Source organism: Canis lupus, chromosome 7 (genome assembly GCF_011100685.1).
Source record: "Canis lupus familiaris isolate Mischka breed German Shepherd chromosome 7, alternate assembly UU_Cfam_GSD_1.0, whole genome shotgun sequence".
NCBI classification, from domain to species: domain Eukaryota; kingdom Metazoa; phylum Chordata; class Mammalia; order Carnivora; family Canidae; genus Canis; species Canis lupus.
This window is the reverse complement of record NC_049228.1, coordinates 64,099,906-64,115,564: the sequence shown is the minus strand read 5'-3', so window position 1 is coordinate 64,115,564 and position 15,659 is coordinate 64,099,906. Positions and strand designations below refer to the sequence as shown.

Here is a 15,659-nt window from a genome sequence, read left to right as displayed (position 1 = left end):
TTAAAAAAAAACTTTATTTATTTATTCATGAGAGACACAGAGAGAGAGGTAGAGACATAGGCAGAGGGAGAAGCAGGCTCTTTGCAAGGGAGCCCCATGTAGAACTTGATCTCAGGACCCTGGGAACACGACCCAAACCAAAGGCAGAAGCTCAACCACTGAGCCACCCAAGTGTCCCTTGAATCTAAATTTTGAAGGAAGAACATTACAAACCACCACAAAGAAAAACTATCCAAGTCTTTGGGAAATTGGTAAAGACACTAGGAATCATACTGTTAACATTAATTTTCAGTTTCTGACTCTTCTAGCATTTCTAGGATTCCTTTGCTTAATTCCCAAGAAAATAACTTTAGTTCTTAATAATTAGTGGATAAAATTTAAATTATGTAACACAGGTGTTCCCATTGCTCTGTAGTCATAGAGCCCTGCTAGGGAAATCCTCTCCAGGTATCTGTACCCACCCTTTCCATTACTTTTACAAGTTTACCCTTCAGAAAAAGTCTGGAAAGATCACAAATACATGAAGGTTAAACAATATGCTACTAAATAATGAATGGATCCATCAGGAAATCAAAGAAGAAATTTTAAAAATACATGGAAACATACAAAAATGAAAACACAACAGTCCAAAACCTTTGGGATGCAGCAAAATGGTCCTAAGAGGGAATTATATAGGAATACATGTCTACCTCAAAAAGTAATAAAAATTTCAAATAAACAACCTAGCCTTACACCTAAAGAAGCTGGAAAAAGAACAAAGCCTAAAGCCAGCAAAAGTAAGAAAATAATAAGAATTAGAGCATAAATAAATGATACAGAAATTTTAAAAACAATATAACAAATCAGTGAAATGAGGCTGGCTCTTTGGAAAAATAAGATAAACCTCTAGCCAGACTTATCACAAAGAAAGAGAAAGGAACCAAATAAAATCACAAATGAGAAGAGAAATAACAAACACCACCAAAGTAATACAAACAATTATGAGATTATGGAAAACTATATGCCAACAAACTGGACAATGTACAAGACATGGATAAATTCCTAGAAACATATAAATTACCAAAAGTGAAACAGTAAGAAAAAGAAAACTTGAACAGACTAGACTGATAAGCAGCAAAGAAACTGAATCAGTAATCAAAAATCTCCCAACAAACAGAAGTCCAGGACCAGACAGCTTCACAAGGGAATTCTACGAAACATTTAAAGAGTTATTATCTACTCTTGTCAAACTATTCCAAAAAATAGAAATGGAAGGAAAATTTCCAAATTCATTCTACGAGGCCAATGTTACCCTGATACCACAACCAGATAAAGACACCACTAAAGAAAGACAACCTAGAGGCTAATATCCCCGATGAACATAGATATAAAAATGCTCAATAAAATACTAGCAAACTGAATCTTATATTTTATAAAAATCATTCACTATGAGCAAGTGGAATTTACTCCTGGATTACAAGAGTAGCTCAATATTTGCAAATCAGTCAACATAATCTATCACATTAATACAAGAAAAGAGAATAACCATGTGATTTCAGTAGATGTAGAAAGAACATTTGACAAGGTAAAACATCCACCCATGAGAAAAAAACCTCAACAAAGTAGGTTTAGAGGCAACATGCCTCAACATAAGAAAGACCATATATGAAAAACTCACAGCTAATATCATCCTAAAGAGGGAAAAATTGAGAGCTTTTCATGATGGTCAGGAGCAAAATAGGGATGTTCACTCTCACAACTTTTACTTACATAGTCCTAGAAGTCCTGGCCGCAGCAATCAGACAACAAAAACAAAAAGATATCCAAATTGGCAAGGAAGAAGTCAAACTTTCACTATTTGCAGATGAAATGATACTAAATATATAACACCCTAAAGACTCTAACAAAAAACTGCCAGAATTGATCAATAAGGCTGCAGGATATAAAAATCGACATACAGAAATTTGTTATATTTCTATACACCCATAATGAAGCAACAGGAAGAGAAATTAAGGATTCACTCTCATTTACAATTGCACCAAAAGCAGTAAGATATCTAGGAATAAACCTAATCAGGGAAGTAGAAGACCTGTACTCTGAAAACTATACAACACTGATGAAAGAAACTGAAGACGACACAAAAAAATGGATAGACATTTGTGTTCATGGATTGAAGAATATTGCTAAAATGTCTGTACTATCCAAAGCAATCTACACATTTAATGCAATCTCTGTCAAAATACCAACAGCATTTTTCACAGAGCTAGAACAAATAATCCGAAGATTTGTATGGAACCACAAAAGATCCTGAATAGGCAAAGCAACACTGAAAAAGAAGAAACTGGAGGCATCACAATTCTGGACTTCAAGTTACGATGATGTAGTAATCAAAACAGTATGGTACTGACACAAAAACAGTCACATAGATCAAGAGAACAGAATAGAAAACCCAGAAATGAACTCACAATTATAGAGTCAATTAATCTTCGACAAAGCAGGAAAGGCTATACAATGGGAAAGAGAATGTCTCTTCAACAAATGATATTGGAAAAACCGGACAGAAACACGCAAAAGAACGAAACTGGACCACTTTCTACACCATACACAAAAATAAACTCAAAGTGAATTAAAGACTTCTGAAACTAAAAATTCTAGAAGAGAGCAGAGGCAGTAAGTTCTCTGACATCAGCCACAGCAACTTCTCTCTAGGTAATGTCCTGAGGCAAAGAAAAACAAAAGCAAAAATAAACTGATGGAACTATATCAAAATAAAAAGCTTCTGCACAGCAAAGGAAATAGTAAAACTAACAGGCAACCTACAGAATGGAAGTATTTGCAAATGTCATATCTGATAAAGAGTCAGTGTCCAAAATATACACAGAACTTATAAAACTCAACATTCAAAAGATGATAATCCAATTCAAAAATAGTAGAAGATGTGACCAGACATTTCTCCAAAAGAGAAATGGCCAACAGGCACATGACAAGATGTTCAACATCACTAATCAGGAAAACACAAATCAAAACTACAATGATACATCACCTTACATCTATCAGAATGGCTAAAACAGAAAAAACAACAGGTGTTGGCAAGGATGTGGAGAAAGAGGAACCTTCCTACAATGTTGGTGGGAATGAAAACTAGTGCAGCCACTCTGGAAAACAGTATGGATGTTGCTCAAAAAGTTAAAAATAGGGGATCCCTGGGTGGCTCAGCAGTTCAGCACCTGCCTTTGGCCCAGGGCGTGATCCTGGAGTCCCGGGATCGAATATCGTTTCAGGCTCCTAGCACGGAGCCTGCTTCTCCTTCTGCCTGTGTCTCTACCTCTGCCTCTCTCTCTCCCTATGTCTATCATGAATAAATAAAATCTTAAAAAAAAAGTCAAAAATAGAATTATGCTATCAACCAGCAATTGCACTAGTAGGTATTTACTCAAATAAAAAAAATACTAATTCAAAGGGATACATGCACCCCAATGTTTAGAGCAGCATTATCTACAACAGCCGAACTGTGGAAACAGCCCAAGTATCCACTGATGAATGGATAAAGCAGATGTGGGATATACAAATACATACACACAATGGAATATTACTCAGCCATAAAAAATGAAAGCTTGGCATTTGCAAGGACATATATTATGTTAAGTGAAGTAAGTCAGGAAAAGACATATACCATATAACTTCATTCATATGGGGAATTTAAGCAGTAAATTAAACATGCAAAGGCAGAAAAAAAGAAGTAATCCAAGAAACAGACTCTTAACTATAGAGCACAAACTGATGGTTATCAGAAGGGAGGTGGGGATTAAGGAATGTACCTGTGATGAACACCAGGTGTTCTCTGGAAGTGTTGCATCACTATACTATACACCTGAAACTAATTGTACACTATATGTTAAGTGGAATAAGGGGCACCTAAGTGGCTCAGTGGTTGAGCATCTGTCTTTGGCTCAGGTGGTGACCCCAGGGTCCTGGGATCGAGTCCCACATCATGCTCCTTGCGGGGAGACTGCGTCTCCTTCTATGTCTCTGCCTCCCTCTCTCTGTTTCTCATGAATAAATAAAATCTTTCTAAAAAACTAAAAAATAAAGACTTAAAAGTTTACCCTTCAATGTTAAATCATTCTGTAAAATGACTATTGATTTTAAAAGGTAATCAATTTTTTCCAGTTTTATTATTTTGTTTTTCATGATTCTTAAACCTTAATGCACATCTTTAAATCTTAAAGGCATATCTTTCTACTTTCATTATAGGGAAATGTAGCCATAAAGTGCTTTTAAATGTTAAATATGATTTTAATGTATTATTTGTAAGAGTATGTTGTATCTATCATTCTGCTTTCTTTATTCAACAGTTTTCCTTTATCCACAACAATATATATGTAGCTCCCATCTTATTTTAGTACTGCTGTAAGTATCAAATCAAACCAGTTTACTTAAGTACTCAGACTTATCTCCACGTTTTTACTATTTTAAGGAGCTGAAATAAACAACATAGTACATACCCACTGGTGTTTATATGAATGTTTTTTCATGTGAATGCGTTTTATTTTAGGTTTATACTTCTATGTGAAGTCTTTAGTCATATGCTTTTCTGCCATCCATAGATTTTTCAAGGAGTGTCTGAACCTTTTTGAAATTGAATTCTCTTACCACTGAGTTTTAATGGTTCTGTATATATTCCAGATACCTTTTCCCCATTTTGTGCCTCCTTTATCATAGATTGACCACAGAAGTATGGGTTTATTTCTGGGCTCTCTATGCTGTTCCACTGATACCTGTGTCTATTTTTGTGCCAGTATCATACTGCTTTGATCACTAGAACTTTGTGGTAGATCTTGAAATCTGGAATTGTGATACCTAAAAAAATTTTTCTTCTTTCTCCAGATTGCTCTGGCTTTTTTAGGGTCTTTCATGATTTCATACAAATTTTAGAATTATTTGTTCTATTTTAGAAGGGGCACAGGGGAGGGGCAGGAGGAGAGGGAGAGGGAATCTTACACAGACTCCATGCCCTGTGCAGAGACCGTGTGTAGAGATCGATGCAGGGCGCTTGATCTCACAACCCTGAGACCATGATCTGAACTGAAGTCAAGAGATAGATGCAGGGCGCTTAGGTGGGTTGGTTGTTTAAGCGTCTTACTCTTGGTTTCAGATCCTGTCAAAATCTCAGGGTCCTATGATCTGACCCTGCATCAGTCTTCCCCTCTGCCCCTCCCCCCACTCACACATGCTCTCGCTCTCTAATAAGTAAAAAGAGACAGAAGTTTGACTGAGCCACCCAGGTGCCCCAAAATGTTATTTTGATAGAGATTGCATTAAATCTGTAGATTGCTTTGGGTAGTATATACATTTTAATATTAGTTCTAATCTAGGAGTATGGAATATCTTTCCATTTGTGCCATCTTCAGCTCTTTCTCGTTGGTATTTTAGTTTTTGAAGTAACCTCCTTGGTTAAGTTTATTCCCAGGCATTTTATAATTTTTGGTGCAATTATAAATAGAACTGTTTTCTTAATTTCTCTGCTTCTTCATTATTATAGAAATGTAATAGATTTATGTATATTAATTTTGTATCCTGCACCTTTACTGAATCATTTATCCGTGTCAGTAGTTTTCCGGTAGATTCTTTAGAGTTATATGTATAGTATGTCATCTGCAAATAGTGAAAATTTGACTTCTTCCTTATCAACTTGGATGCCTTTTCTTTTTCTTGGCTGCAGTAGACTAGGTTTAAACTAGCTGGAATTTAGTATCCAATAGATGATGGGTATCTAAAATCACCTATTACTATGTAGACAGCTAACTGCCCCACCATTATTTACTTAGTTCTTTCCTCATCCACTCTTCATGCTACCTTTGTCTTCTACCAAGCTCCCATATATACATGTTTAATTTCCAAACTATCTGTTCATCTTCATCTACCCTAATATCAAGATCTAAGTGATATCCATTCCATTACTAACTCTGTATGCTGACAGTTCCCAAATTTTTAGAGAGCTCTCTCCTAAGCACAAACTTCTACTTCTGATGTCTTACTTAGATTGTAGAATAGTATTTCAAATTTTAAAGAGCTTAAAAACCAAACTTCTAATTCCAGCCATTGTTAGTCTACCCTACTCTCCACTCTTACCTTCTCAGTAACTGGAAATTCCGTTTTTCCAGGTCTTCGACTAGAAGACTGTAAAGTCACCCTTGATTCCTGTCTTTCTCATATCTCACATACCCAAGCCATCAGAAAATCCTGACCACTCTGCCTTCAAAATACACATATTATAATTAATATATATATACAACCACTTACAACCATTGGTATGGCAGCTATCTTGATCCAAGCCAATATCTTCTCTGACCTGATTATTCCAATAGCCTAACTGCTTCCCTTTTTCCTCCTTGTCTCCCTAGGATCTATTCTCAAAACAATCAATGATCATTTTTTAGAACCTAAGTCTGATCACATCATTGCTGCATTCTAAACCCTGCCACATCTTCCCATCTCACAAAGAGTAGGAGCCACAATTCTTAAAATAACCCTCAAAGCCTTTCATCATCCAGTTCCCACTGCCTCTCTAACCTCCTCCTCTGACCACTCTCTTCCTCGCTACTCTGGACATACTAGTCTCCTTGCTTTTCATGACACACATCACATATACTCCTCATGTCCACTGCCTATGGCCATCCTCATTGCCCAGATATTGACACTGCTTGTTCCCCTCACTTCAAGTCTTACTGTTCTCACAGAGCTTTTCCTGCCACCTTTCACAAAGTAGCAACCCTCTATAAACCCAATACACTTTTTTAAAAAGATTTTATTTATTCATGAGAGACAGAGAGAGGCAGAGACACAGACAGAGGGAGAAGCGGGCTCCTTGCAGGGAGCCCAACATGGGACTGGATCCCTGGACCCAGGATCATGCCAGATGCTCAACCCGTGAGCCATCCAGACGTCTCACACCCAACACACTTCTAATTCCTGCCCCCCCCTTCTCTACCTTTTTCCCCTCTCCTAGCACAAATCTCATCTGATATAATTTTTGCTTTTAATTGGCCCTTTCCTATTAAAATGTAAGCTCCCAGAAAGCAGGAATTTGCTTCCCCCCACCCCAATGCTCTAGATCCCTAGTCCCCAGAATAGTATCTAGCACATAAACAATACATATTTGTTAAATAAAGGAATGTTTTACTTCTCATAGGTTCAGAATTAGTCTTTTTATCCAGCAGGACAAACCCCTCTGCTTCTCTTCCATTTTAAAATTCATTGCCCTGGACTTTTCTATATAAATGAAAGGTAGGTAGTCAAGTCCTATGAAAACCCTTTGAGGATTCTGCCTGGGGTTGCTTTGAATTAATTTGGAGAGAACTGTTAGCTTTTTAATGCTGAGTTTTTCCCACCAAGAACATGGTAGGTCTCTCCATTTTTAGGTCTTCTTTAATGTCCTTCAATTGGAACATGTTCCTTTTTCTGCTGTTACCAAAGCATTGCATTTTTTAAAGTTACATTTTCTTACTGTCACAATTAAATCATCAAGCTCTTTTTCTATTACATTAGTCCTCTAACTTTAAAAACATGCTGAAATCCCTCTGCCTAAAAAAATCTTCCTCTTGGCCATGAAACCATTCCTTCTGTTCGTAAATATTGCAAAGAAGCAGATAAGTAGTGCTGCCTTAGCTTCCTCACTGCCTACTCAATCCTTACCTCTAACCTAGCTGTTGCTCAACTACCCAGTGGACACTACCCTTTCAGAAAAGACCTTTGGGCACTGAGTCACTCAATTCCACAGCCTTGTCTAAATGTTTATCTTTTTCAGTCTGAATGCCCAAGACACCTGTAGTAGCTAAGTTGCATATGACAACAAATACACCCTTCCCTTAACTCCACATTCTCTCTTCCTTTGACTTCCATAGAACTGGTATTTCCCTCACATCTCCTGAGTGCTTTCCCTTCTCTATTGCCTGGTTTCTCTTCTTTTATTACAGGAAGAACCTATATTTATCCTACAGATACAGGGAAAGCCTCTCTGGGGAAGACAATTTGAGCTAACTCTTAAAGTGAGACTAGAGTTTACCAAATATACAAGCAGGAAAAATGCATTTCTGGCAGGGAGAAGAGCACACACATGGTAAGGAAAGCATGGTTAACCATAGATTCAAATAGTTTGGTATGCCTAGAACTGTTATGTCCATTATAGTGGACACTAACCACATGTAGTTATGCAGTGGTTTGAAATATGGCTAGCTCAAACTAAGATGTGCTGTTAAGTGTAAAATAACACACCAGATTTCAAAGACTTAGTATCAAAAAGGGGATGTAAAAATCTATTTTTCACTGATTAAATGTTCACATGGTTTTTTGGATATACTGTTTTAAATAAAGCACATTAAAACAAATTTCATCATTTTTTACTTTTTAAATGTGGTTACTAGAAAACTTAAGATTATGTATGTGGCTCTTGTTATATACCTACTGGATAGTGCCAGTCTATAGTATAAGGGCCAAAAGGAAGAGAGGGAAGCAGAGAATTCAATTTTCTTTTTTCCTTTCTACTCCTATTGAGGTCAATAAAAGTTCAGGCCCTAACTACCTCTCACCTAAGACCAGGTCAATATGGTCCTTATTTTTAAAAAACTTAAAAAAAAAAAAAAAGTATTTTATCTCTCTACTATTCCTCTATTTCCTTATCATGGTCCCCTGAACTTCCAAATTAAGGGGTAAAATGATCTGGCATATAATAAGGCTTTCCACCATGCAAGCCTAATCTGCATGCATAGGATTACCAAGTAGTGCTCCTCTTCATGTGTGTGGATGTGCTAAACTGAGGATGTCATCTAAATGTAACTTGAATTTTTTACCTTAATGACTTTGTTATAATCTTCGCTCTGCTTTGAATACCCTTTCCAAAATTTAATGATTTTTTTTAAAGATTTTATTTATTTATTCATGAGAAACACAGAGAGTGTGGCAGAGACATAGGCAGAGAGAGAAGCAGGCTCCCTGCAGGGAGCCCAATGCAGAATTCAATCCTAGAAACCCAGGATGCCCTGAGTCAAAGGCAAACATTCAACCACTGAGCCACACAGGTATCCGTTTATATTTGAAAAGAAAAAAATATATATGGATAGGGCCTTTTGTTAGAGATACAAGTATTTAGAGAGGATTTTTTTTAAATCCTACAAGGACTTCAGTCCATATTAAGTATCTATTCCTTCATGAAGCCATTTCTAATTACTCAAATCTTTAACAAACATGCAACATGTAGAAGGTGTCACATGCTATACATTACTCTAGGTCCCAGATAAACCAGACAGTGAAGTATTAGCCCTGCCTTTAGGAATCCAGTCTCATGGGATGCAGTAACATATGCCAACAATTACCATGGAGTATAATTTTGGCAATCATGGAGGTGAACAGAGGGTTGTGGTGGACCACTGCCAAGTCAGGTCCTAATGATGCTAGGCAGAGGGAGGCATCCTAAAAAATGGTAATGGCACTAATCCAGTGTTCCCCCTCTGAATACCCAAGACACCTGTCATAGCTTCTCTTGTGGTTATCTGATCCCATCTCTGATACTGTCACGCATGTAGAGTTGAAACTCATTACTTATACATTCCATACTTGCAGATGTGCCTATTTCTAAAATTTGTAACCCTAAAATCAATACTTACTACAGTTTCTTGGTCATTCACAGGCAAGTCCAAAGTGGTAAAGAACAAGGTGACACTCTGCCTTCTTGTTTCAGTTCTCACACAGTAAACAACTTTCCCCATCACAGTCTACCTAATGCCGCGTTTTCAATATTTTTGCTTTTTGTTTTGCTGTTGAAACTGGCCACCAAATATGGCATTGAACTGTTATCTAGAGTTCCTAATTACAAGAGGGCTGCGATGTGCTTTATGGACAATATATTGTATCAGACTAACTCTGCCCAGGCATGAGTGATAGTGCTTTTGGCAAAAGCTCCCACGTTCATGAATTAACAATATACGTTAAATAAGATGTTATTAAAAGAAATACATACAAAACAAGGTTATGTACTAATCAATATAAAAATGTTGTGACCAGAGCCTCTCGGAACCTAACTCTGTATTTTCCTTAGAAGGAATGGCTCAGTATTCGTTAATTCTCTGTTCACAACAATTGGCAGAATATAACTACTTTAAATAATGAGAATCAACTGTATTTTTTTTTCTCTCAAGGGTGGAACTCTATCTTAATCTACTGCCTTCTATGGAGTAGGTATTACTAAACAGTTAACTCAAACTAGGAAGGAAATTAGTTTATTTTTTTTCTTTTGTGTGAATGCCTTGACTTCAAAATTAAGTAAGGGCCATAGAGTTTAACAAAGGCTGGATACTAAAACAAAGCAATTTTATATGGCACTGACTTATTTTTATAGCTTCAAAATGACCAACAAAGGCTTTTACTGACATGCTTACCATTTTTGTTCTTCAGATTTGGGTCAGCTCCACTTTTTAGAAGTTTTAAGGCACACTGCTTATGAGCACGGTAAGCTGCACAATGCAAGGGTGTATTTCCTAACTGATCCGAACAATTAACATCAGGAGGATTAGGCCTGTTGAGCTAACAAATGAAGAAAAAAAAAAGCAATGCAGAATTACATGTCAAATATAGACTTTCTCCTATAAAGCACATTAAGGTGTTACTGAATAATCTGGTGGATGCTCCAACTACAGACCTGATGAAGACCATAGCTCTAGGAAGTCAAGAGCTTCTTGCCCACTAAACCAGTGAGTCCGCATCTCTCTCCACGTTTGTCCTCAGGTTGCCAGGAGATCTCAGGTCCCACATTCCCCTGACAACAGACACCACACACTACACCAAAGCCACCCCACCCACCCCTGGACACTGAGATTTCACTAAGATGTGCTCGCTTCTACCAGTCTTGTGACTCACACTTGGGACAGAAGTACAAAGCAGCCTACCATAGACAGTCATTCAGAAGAGTTAAAACCATAAACGTTAAGTGTGTTAAATGTTAAATGTTCTATAGAATTTGTTGTTCCCAACTGACTGCTTCAAAAACTTCTTAATATAGTCTCCATTTCACAAAGCTTAAAAAATGTTTTAGGCACTTTACTTGGAAACCAAAGAGGCCTTTTCAAATGAGCTGAAATAACTTTAAAGCAAATGGCAATGCTTCAGTCTTGAATTTAGAACAAATTTGGTTTCATGTTTAATGAGACTAAGTGGAAAATGGAAACTGGAAAGTAGGTCTTCAAAAGGAAAAAAAGAAATGGGTAAAGTTTTCAGTCTATTCTAACATGATATAAAATTCCCAAATATTGTCCCTTCCGTGTATGTTACTTTCTAAAAGTATAGCTTATCTTTCAGAAATTACTGCTTATCAAAATTAGAGAAACTTGTTCCTTTTTTGGATCCTACATTTTGTTTCAATTTTAAATTGGCTTAATCTGGAAAAAAAATTATCCTTACATTAAGTACCTGCCTTGAAAAATCAGTTTCTTAATCCACCAAGTTTTCAGTAGGAGGTGGGGGTTAAATCAGAAATTCAGAGAAAAATATAATCATTATAATATATCCTGCTTAAGCTATAATTATGCCAAGTGTTTTTGGATATTTAAGGATTTTTGTACTAGTATTATAACTATCATAACCTCCAGGATTTTGGTCCTGCAACTGGACTAAGTCATGAAGTTAACATTAAGTCAAAATCTTCCTGGAGGGTAAAGAACTAATACACATAGTTGCTGCTGTTTTACCAGAGCTATGAGTTCTGCTGTTCTGCCCTCTCTTGCTGCTGCCAAAAGTTCTTCTTCAAGCTTTCTTTGTTGAGTCCTTTCTACAGCTGCAAAAGGAATGTACAGTTAGAATCCTTTAGCAAAATCATTACAAAGATATATGAATGAACGATCAATGGGGGGGGGAGGAGTCACAATGTTCTGAATTAGAATTCAAATGCATTTAAAGACTTTATCGTTATCCTTAATGCCTTACATTTCAGATAGCAGAGTTCAACTTCTTTCAGCTTTAGACGATGTTATGTTTTCAATTCAGAGGACTTTAAGTATCTTACTACAATACCCATCACAAATAATTATGACTTACTTTTGCATGCTGAAATACTATTACAGATCTGCCTTGGAAAGATAGATACATTGAGGACTAGCATTCATACCTTCCAGAACCTTAGAATCTGAAAAGTAACAGTAAGAAATAGCACCAGTAGGAAGATGTACAAGCTGTGTAACTAAGTAGATTCATATATACTTCTATACTTCCACCTAATATAACATTTTAACAAATTTTATAGCACTTACATGCCAAGTGCTATTCAAAGCACTTTAAAAAATAACTTCTGGTTATAAAATAAGTCACAGAGATGAAAAAAATACAGCATATGGAATACAGTCCTTACTGTAATAACCTTATATGGTGACAGATGATAACTATACTTATCATGGTGAACACCTGTGCAACATATATGCACTATGTCGAAGCACTATGTTGTACACCTGAAACTAACAGAACATTGTAGGTCAACTATACTTTAAAATTAAATTTTGAAAAAAATATATTAACTCATGAAATCCTAACTATGCTATGAAGTAGGTGTTACTATTACCCTGATTGTACACATGAAGAAACTGAGGCACTAAGAAGTTAAGGAATTTTTTTTTAAAGATTTTATTTATTTATTTATTCATTCATTCATTCATTCATGAGAGACACACACAGAGAGGCAGAGACCTAGGGAGAATCAGGCTCCCTGTGGGGAGACCCATGCAACTCAATCCCAGGACTCCGGGATCACAACTGAAGCTACCCAGGTGTCCGAAGTTAAGGAATTAAACCAAGGTCATACAGCTGGAAATAGAGGAGCTGGGATTTGAACCTGGGCAGGCTGGTTCTAGAGACCATGCTCTCATCACTACTGTGCTTCTTAAATTACACTTACAGGGAAAGAGAGCAACCGGCAATCCAATTTAAGAGACTGGAATATGCAATAAGGTCTCTTTTTGATAGGTTTTTATTCTGTTCTGGCTTATATAAAAAAAAAAAAGCAGCTATCTTATAAAAAGGCTCAGTCATCTCACTTAAAACATGTCACAAAATCCTGTGCAAAGGCTTTAAGGGAGTAAAACTATAAAAGATTTCTCAGGTCTTCCTAGCTGAAGTCAAGTCATGGACAAAAAACGCTGGTTAGGGAACCAAGTGACTGGGACAACACTGTGGTTGCAATCTTAAACACAGCAATAACTGGAACTAGTTTAGCTTTAAGAAATGACTAACATTCCCAATGTACCATCATCTCCTATTCTCACGTTTTTATTTCCACACCCAGACTCCCTCTCCACCTCAGAGGAAGGCACCCAAACGCTAACCTGTGCATATACATTTAATATACTTGAAATGCAGGCAAGAACCTAGCAAATGTACTTCATTAACAACAGGCAATCACCATTTTGCAATCTCCATAGTAATAAATGATTTAAGGCAGAAATTATGAATGTTAAAATGACTGATCAAAAGATTGGTCAAAAAAAATTATTGGTAAACAGGAAATTTATATTTTCTCCCCACAGATTATTACTTACAAAGGAGGGGCAGTACCTTTACCATGGACCACTGAGTTATCAGAAATAACATTACCAGTAACAGAACAAAATGACATCATGTATTCTCCTACTGTGATGCACTGGTGAAAGATACAACCTCTCCATTCCTGCCATAAATCCGTATCCTGAATCTAATTATATGAAAAGCAAAAAACCCAAAACGAAACAAAAACAAAAACAAACATCTACAAATAATTCTACAATCTGCCTTCTTCAAAACGGTCAAGATCATGACAGACAAAAGCTAAGGAATTATTCTAGATAAAGGGCACTAAAGTAGTGTGACAACACAATGAGATTCTGGATTGGATTATGGGTTGAAGGGGAACTTCTACAAAGAACATTTGGGCAACTGACAAAAATCTGAATATAAATTATATGTATTATATTAGTATTTTCTGAAATTGATCATTTTAGTGTGATTATATAAGAAGATATCCTTGTTCTTAAAGGATACACACTGAAATATTTAGAGCTAAAGAATTAGTGACTGTAAATTATAAACAATTCTGCAAAAAAACTAAAATTAATAAATAACATTAAATAACATATAAAAGGATGTGACTGGTGAATCTAAATAGAGGACATGTTCATGTCCTATTCTTGAAACTTTCCCATAGGTTAGAAACTTTTCAAAATAAAATGAAAGACAAATGGTATGCAGAAGAAGGTATTCCTCTCTAGTGCCTGACAAATAGTAATCTACCCTTGTCCAAGTAACTCCAATCATGCGAACTCACTATACCTTGAAATGCAACCCAAGCCATTATTACATGCACAGGACCGAAAGATAACTTCCTGGCACTCCACCAACTTAGTCAACCTGGCTCTGGTCTGGCACAAATAAGACCACAATGTAACAGTTCTTTATATACTTAAGTATGATTTGGTTGTGACTATTTCCTATCTCTAATGTATTATCCTACCATGTGGTTTCTGTTCTACTTATAGTCTTCAAAGTTAGATGCACTCCCTGAAGTCTGGCCCATTTGAGGCTATATGCACAAATTCTGTCTGGCTAACGTGATCTCATCAGAGCAGAATCAATTAAGTTTCTACTTCCATTTCCCAGGCTGGCAGCACCTTATTAGCTGACAAATCATAATGTCCATAAGTCAACTAAGCCCTTGTCCTTATTAGTTCTGGATTTGGGGAGGCAGTAAAACAGGTCTTTATGATTGACCCATCAAATGGCAACTTGTCAGATTAAACTAACATTCCACTCTGATAGGAGAACCTCAGTTCCAGGTTCTCATCTTGTTACAATTAACACGACAGGGGCACTTGGCTGGCTCAGTGGGTTGAACATGCAATTCTTAATCTCAAGGCCATGAATTTAAGCCCTATGTTGAACACAGAGATTACTTAAAAAAATAATAAGATAACAGGACACAGTCAAGAACAGGACCTCGTCCTCTCAGATCACAATATATTAAAGGGCAGGGATCACATGTAATATGTGCAATCTCCCCCAAATCACATAACATAGAGCCTTACAGATGATGTTTTATGTTGATATGCTTGTTCATTTTAAATGGAAGGGTTTTATTACAAAAGCAAGAGTGAGTTAAGACAGTGAACTAAGGATTCTGAACAAGCAGACATTATTTGAACTGGAAAACAAGAGAACATTTTAGTTTTCAGGGAACAACTGGAAAGCAGTAAAAAGATACTGGTTTTTACATAGCTAAAAAATACTAATTAAGAAATACCCTTTAAATACAAAATTAACTTGCCTATCTCCGAATTACAAAGCAAAGAAACACAAGATATGTGCTTTCTATTATAAAGTAGAAATTAAGAAATCTCTTCTCTAGCATAGAAATACTACCAAAAAAAAAATAAAATAGTAATTATAGCAAAGTTGTGGCCATTCAGAGGACGGCCTAACACATGAGAGTCTCCCAACATAAGCATCATAATGTTTGTTTTGTTCTTAGAAAAACTGTTCCAAGTTACTGCAGACTCCTATCCTCTTTAACACAATTTAATACCTGAAGTTCCTAACAATGATGCTGATCCATCAAGAAATTACTGTTGGCTGCTGTCCTACAGTGACATCCTCAGGACAATGGAGCCAGCCAG

At 36.5% G+C, this 15,659-nt stretch overlaps 1 protein-coding gene across 4 annotated transcripts in view; it reads right to left on the bottom strand.

The window, feature by feature from the left end:
- OSBPL1A (oxysterol binding protein like 1A) overlaps positions 1 to 15,659 on the bottom strand; it is a 227,702-nt gene that overhangs the window by 155,736 nt on the left and 56,307 nt on the right. For all 4 annotated transcript variants that reach the window (XR_005362553.1, XM_038543635.1, XM_038543637.1 and 1 more), the window contains exons 6-7: positions 11,718 to 11,803; positions 10,413 to 10,557 (exon numbers count right to left, since the gene is read on the bottom strand). Coding sequence is in view for 3 of the 4 variants with exons in the window: in XM_038543635.1 (XP_038399563.1) it covers positions 10,413 to 10,557; positions 11,718 to 11,803 (231 nt within the window). In the remaining variant the exon portion in view is untranslated. The remainder of the gene's footprint in view (positions 1 to 10,412; positions 10,558 to 11,717; positions 11,804 to 15,659) is intronic.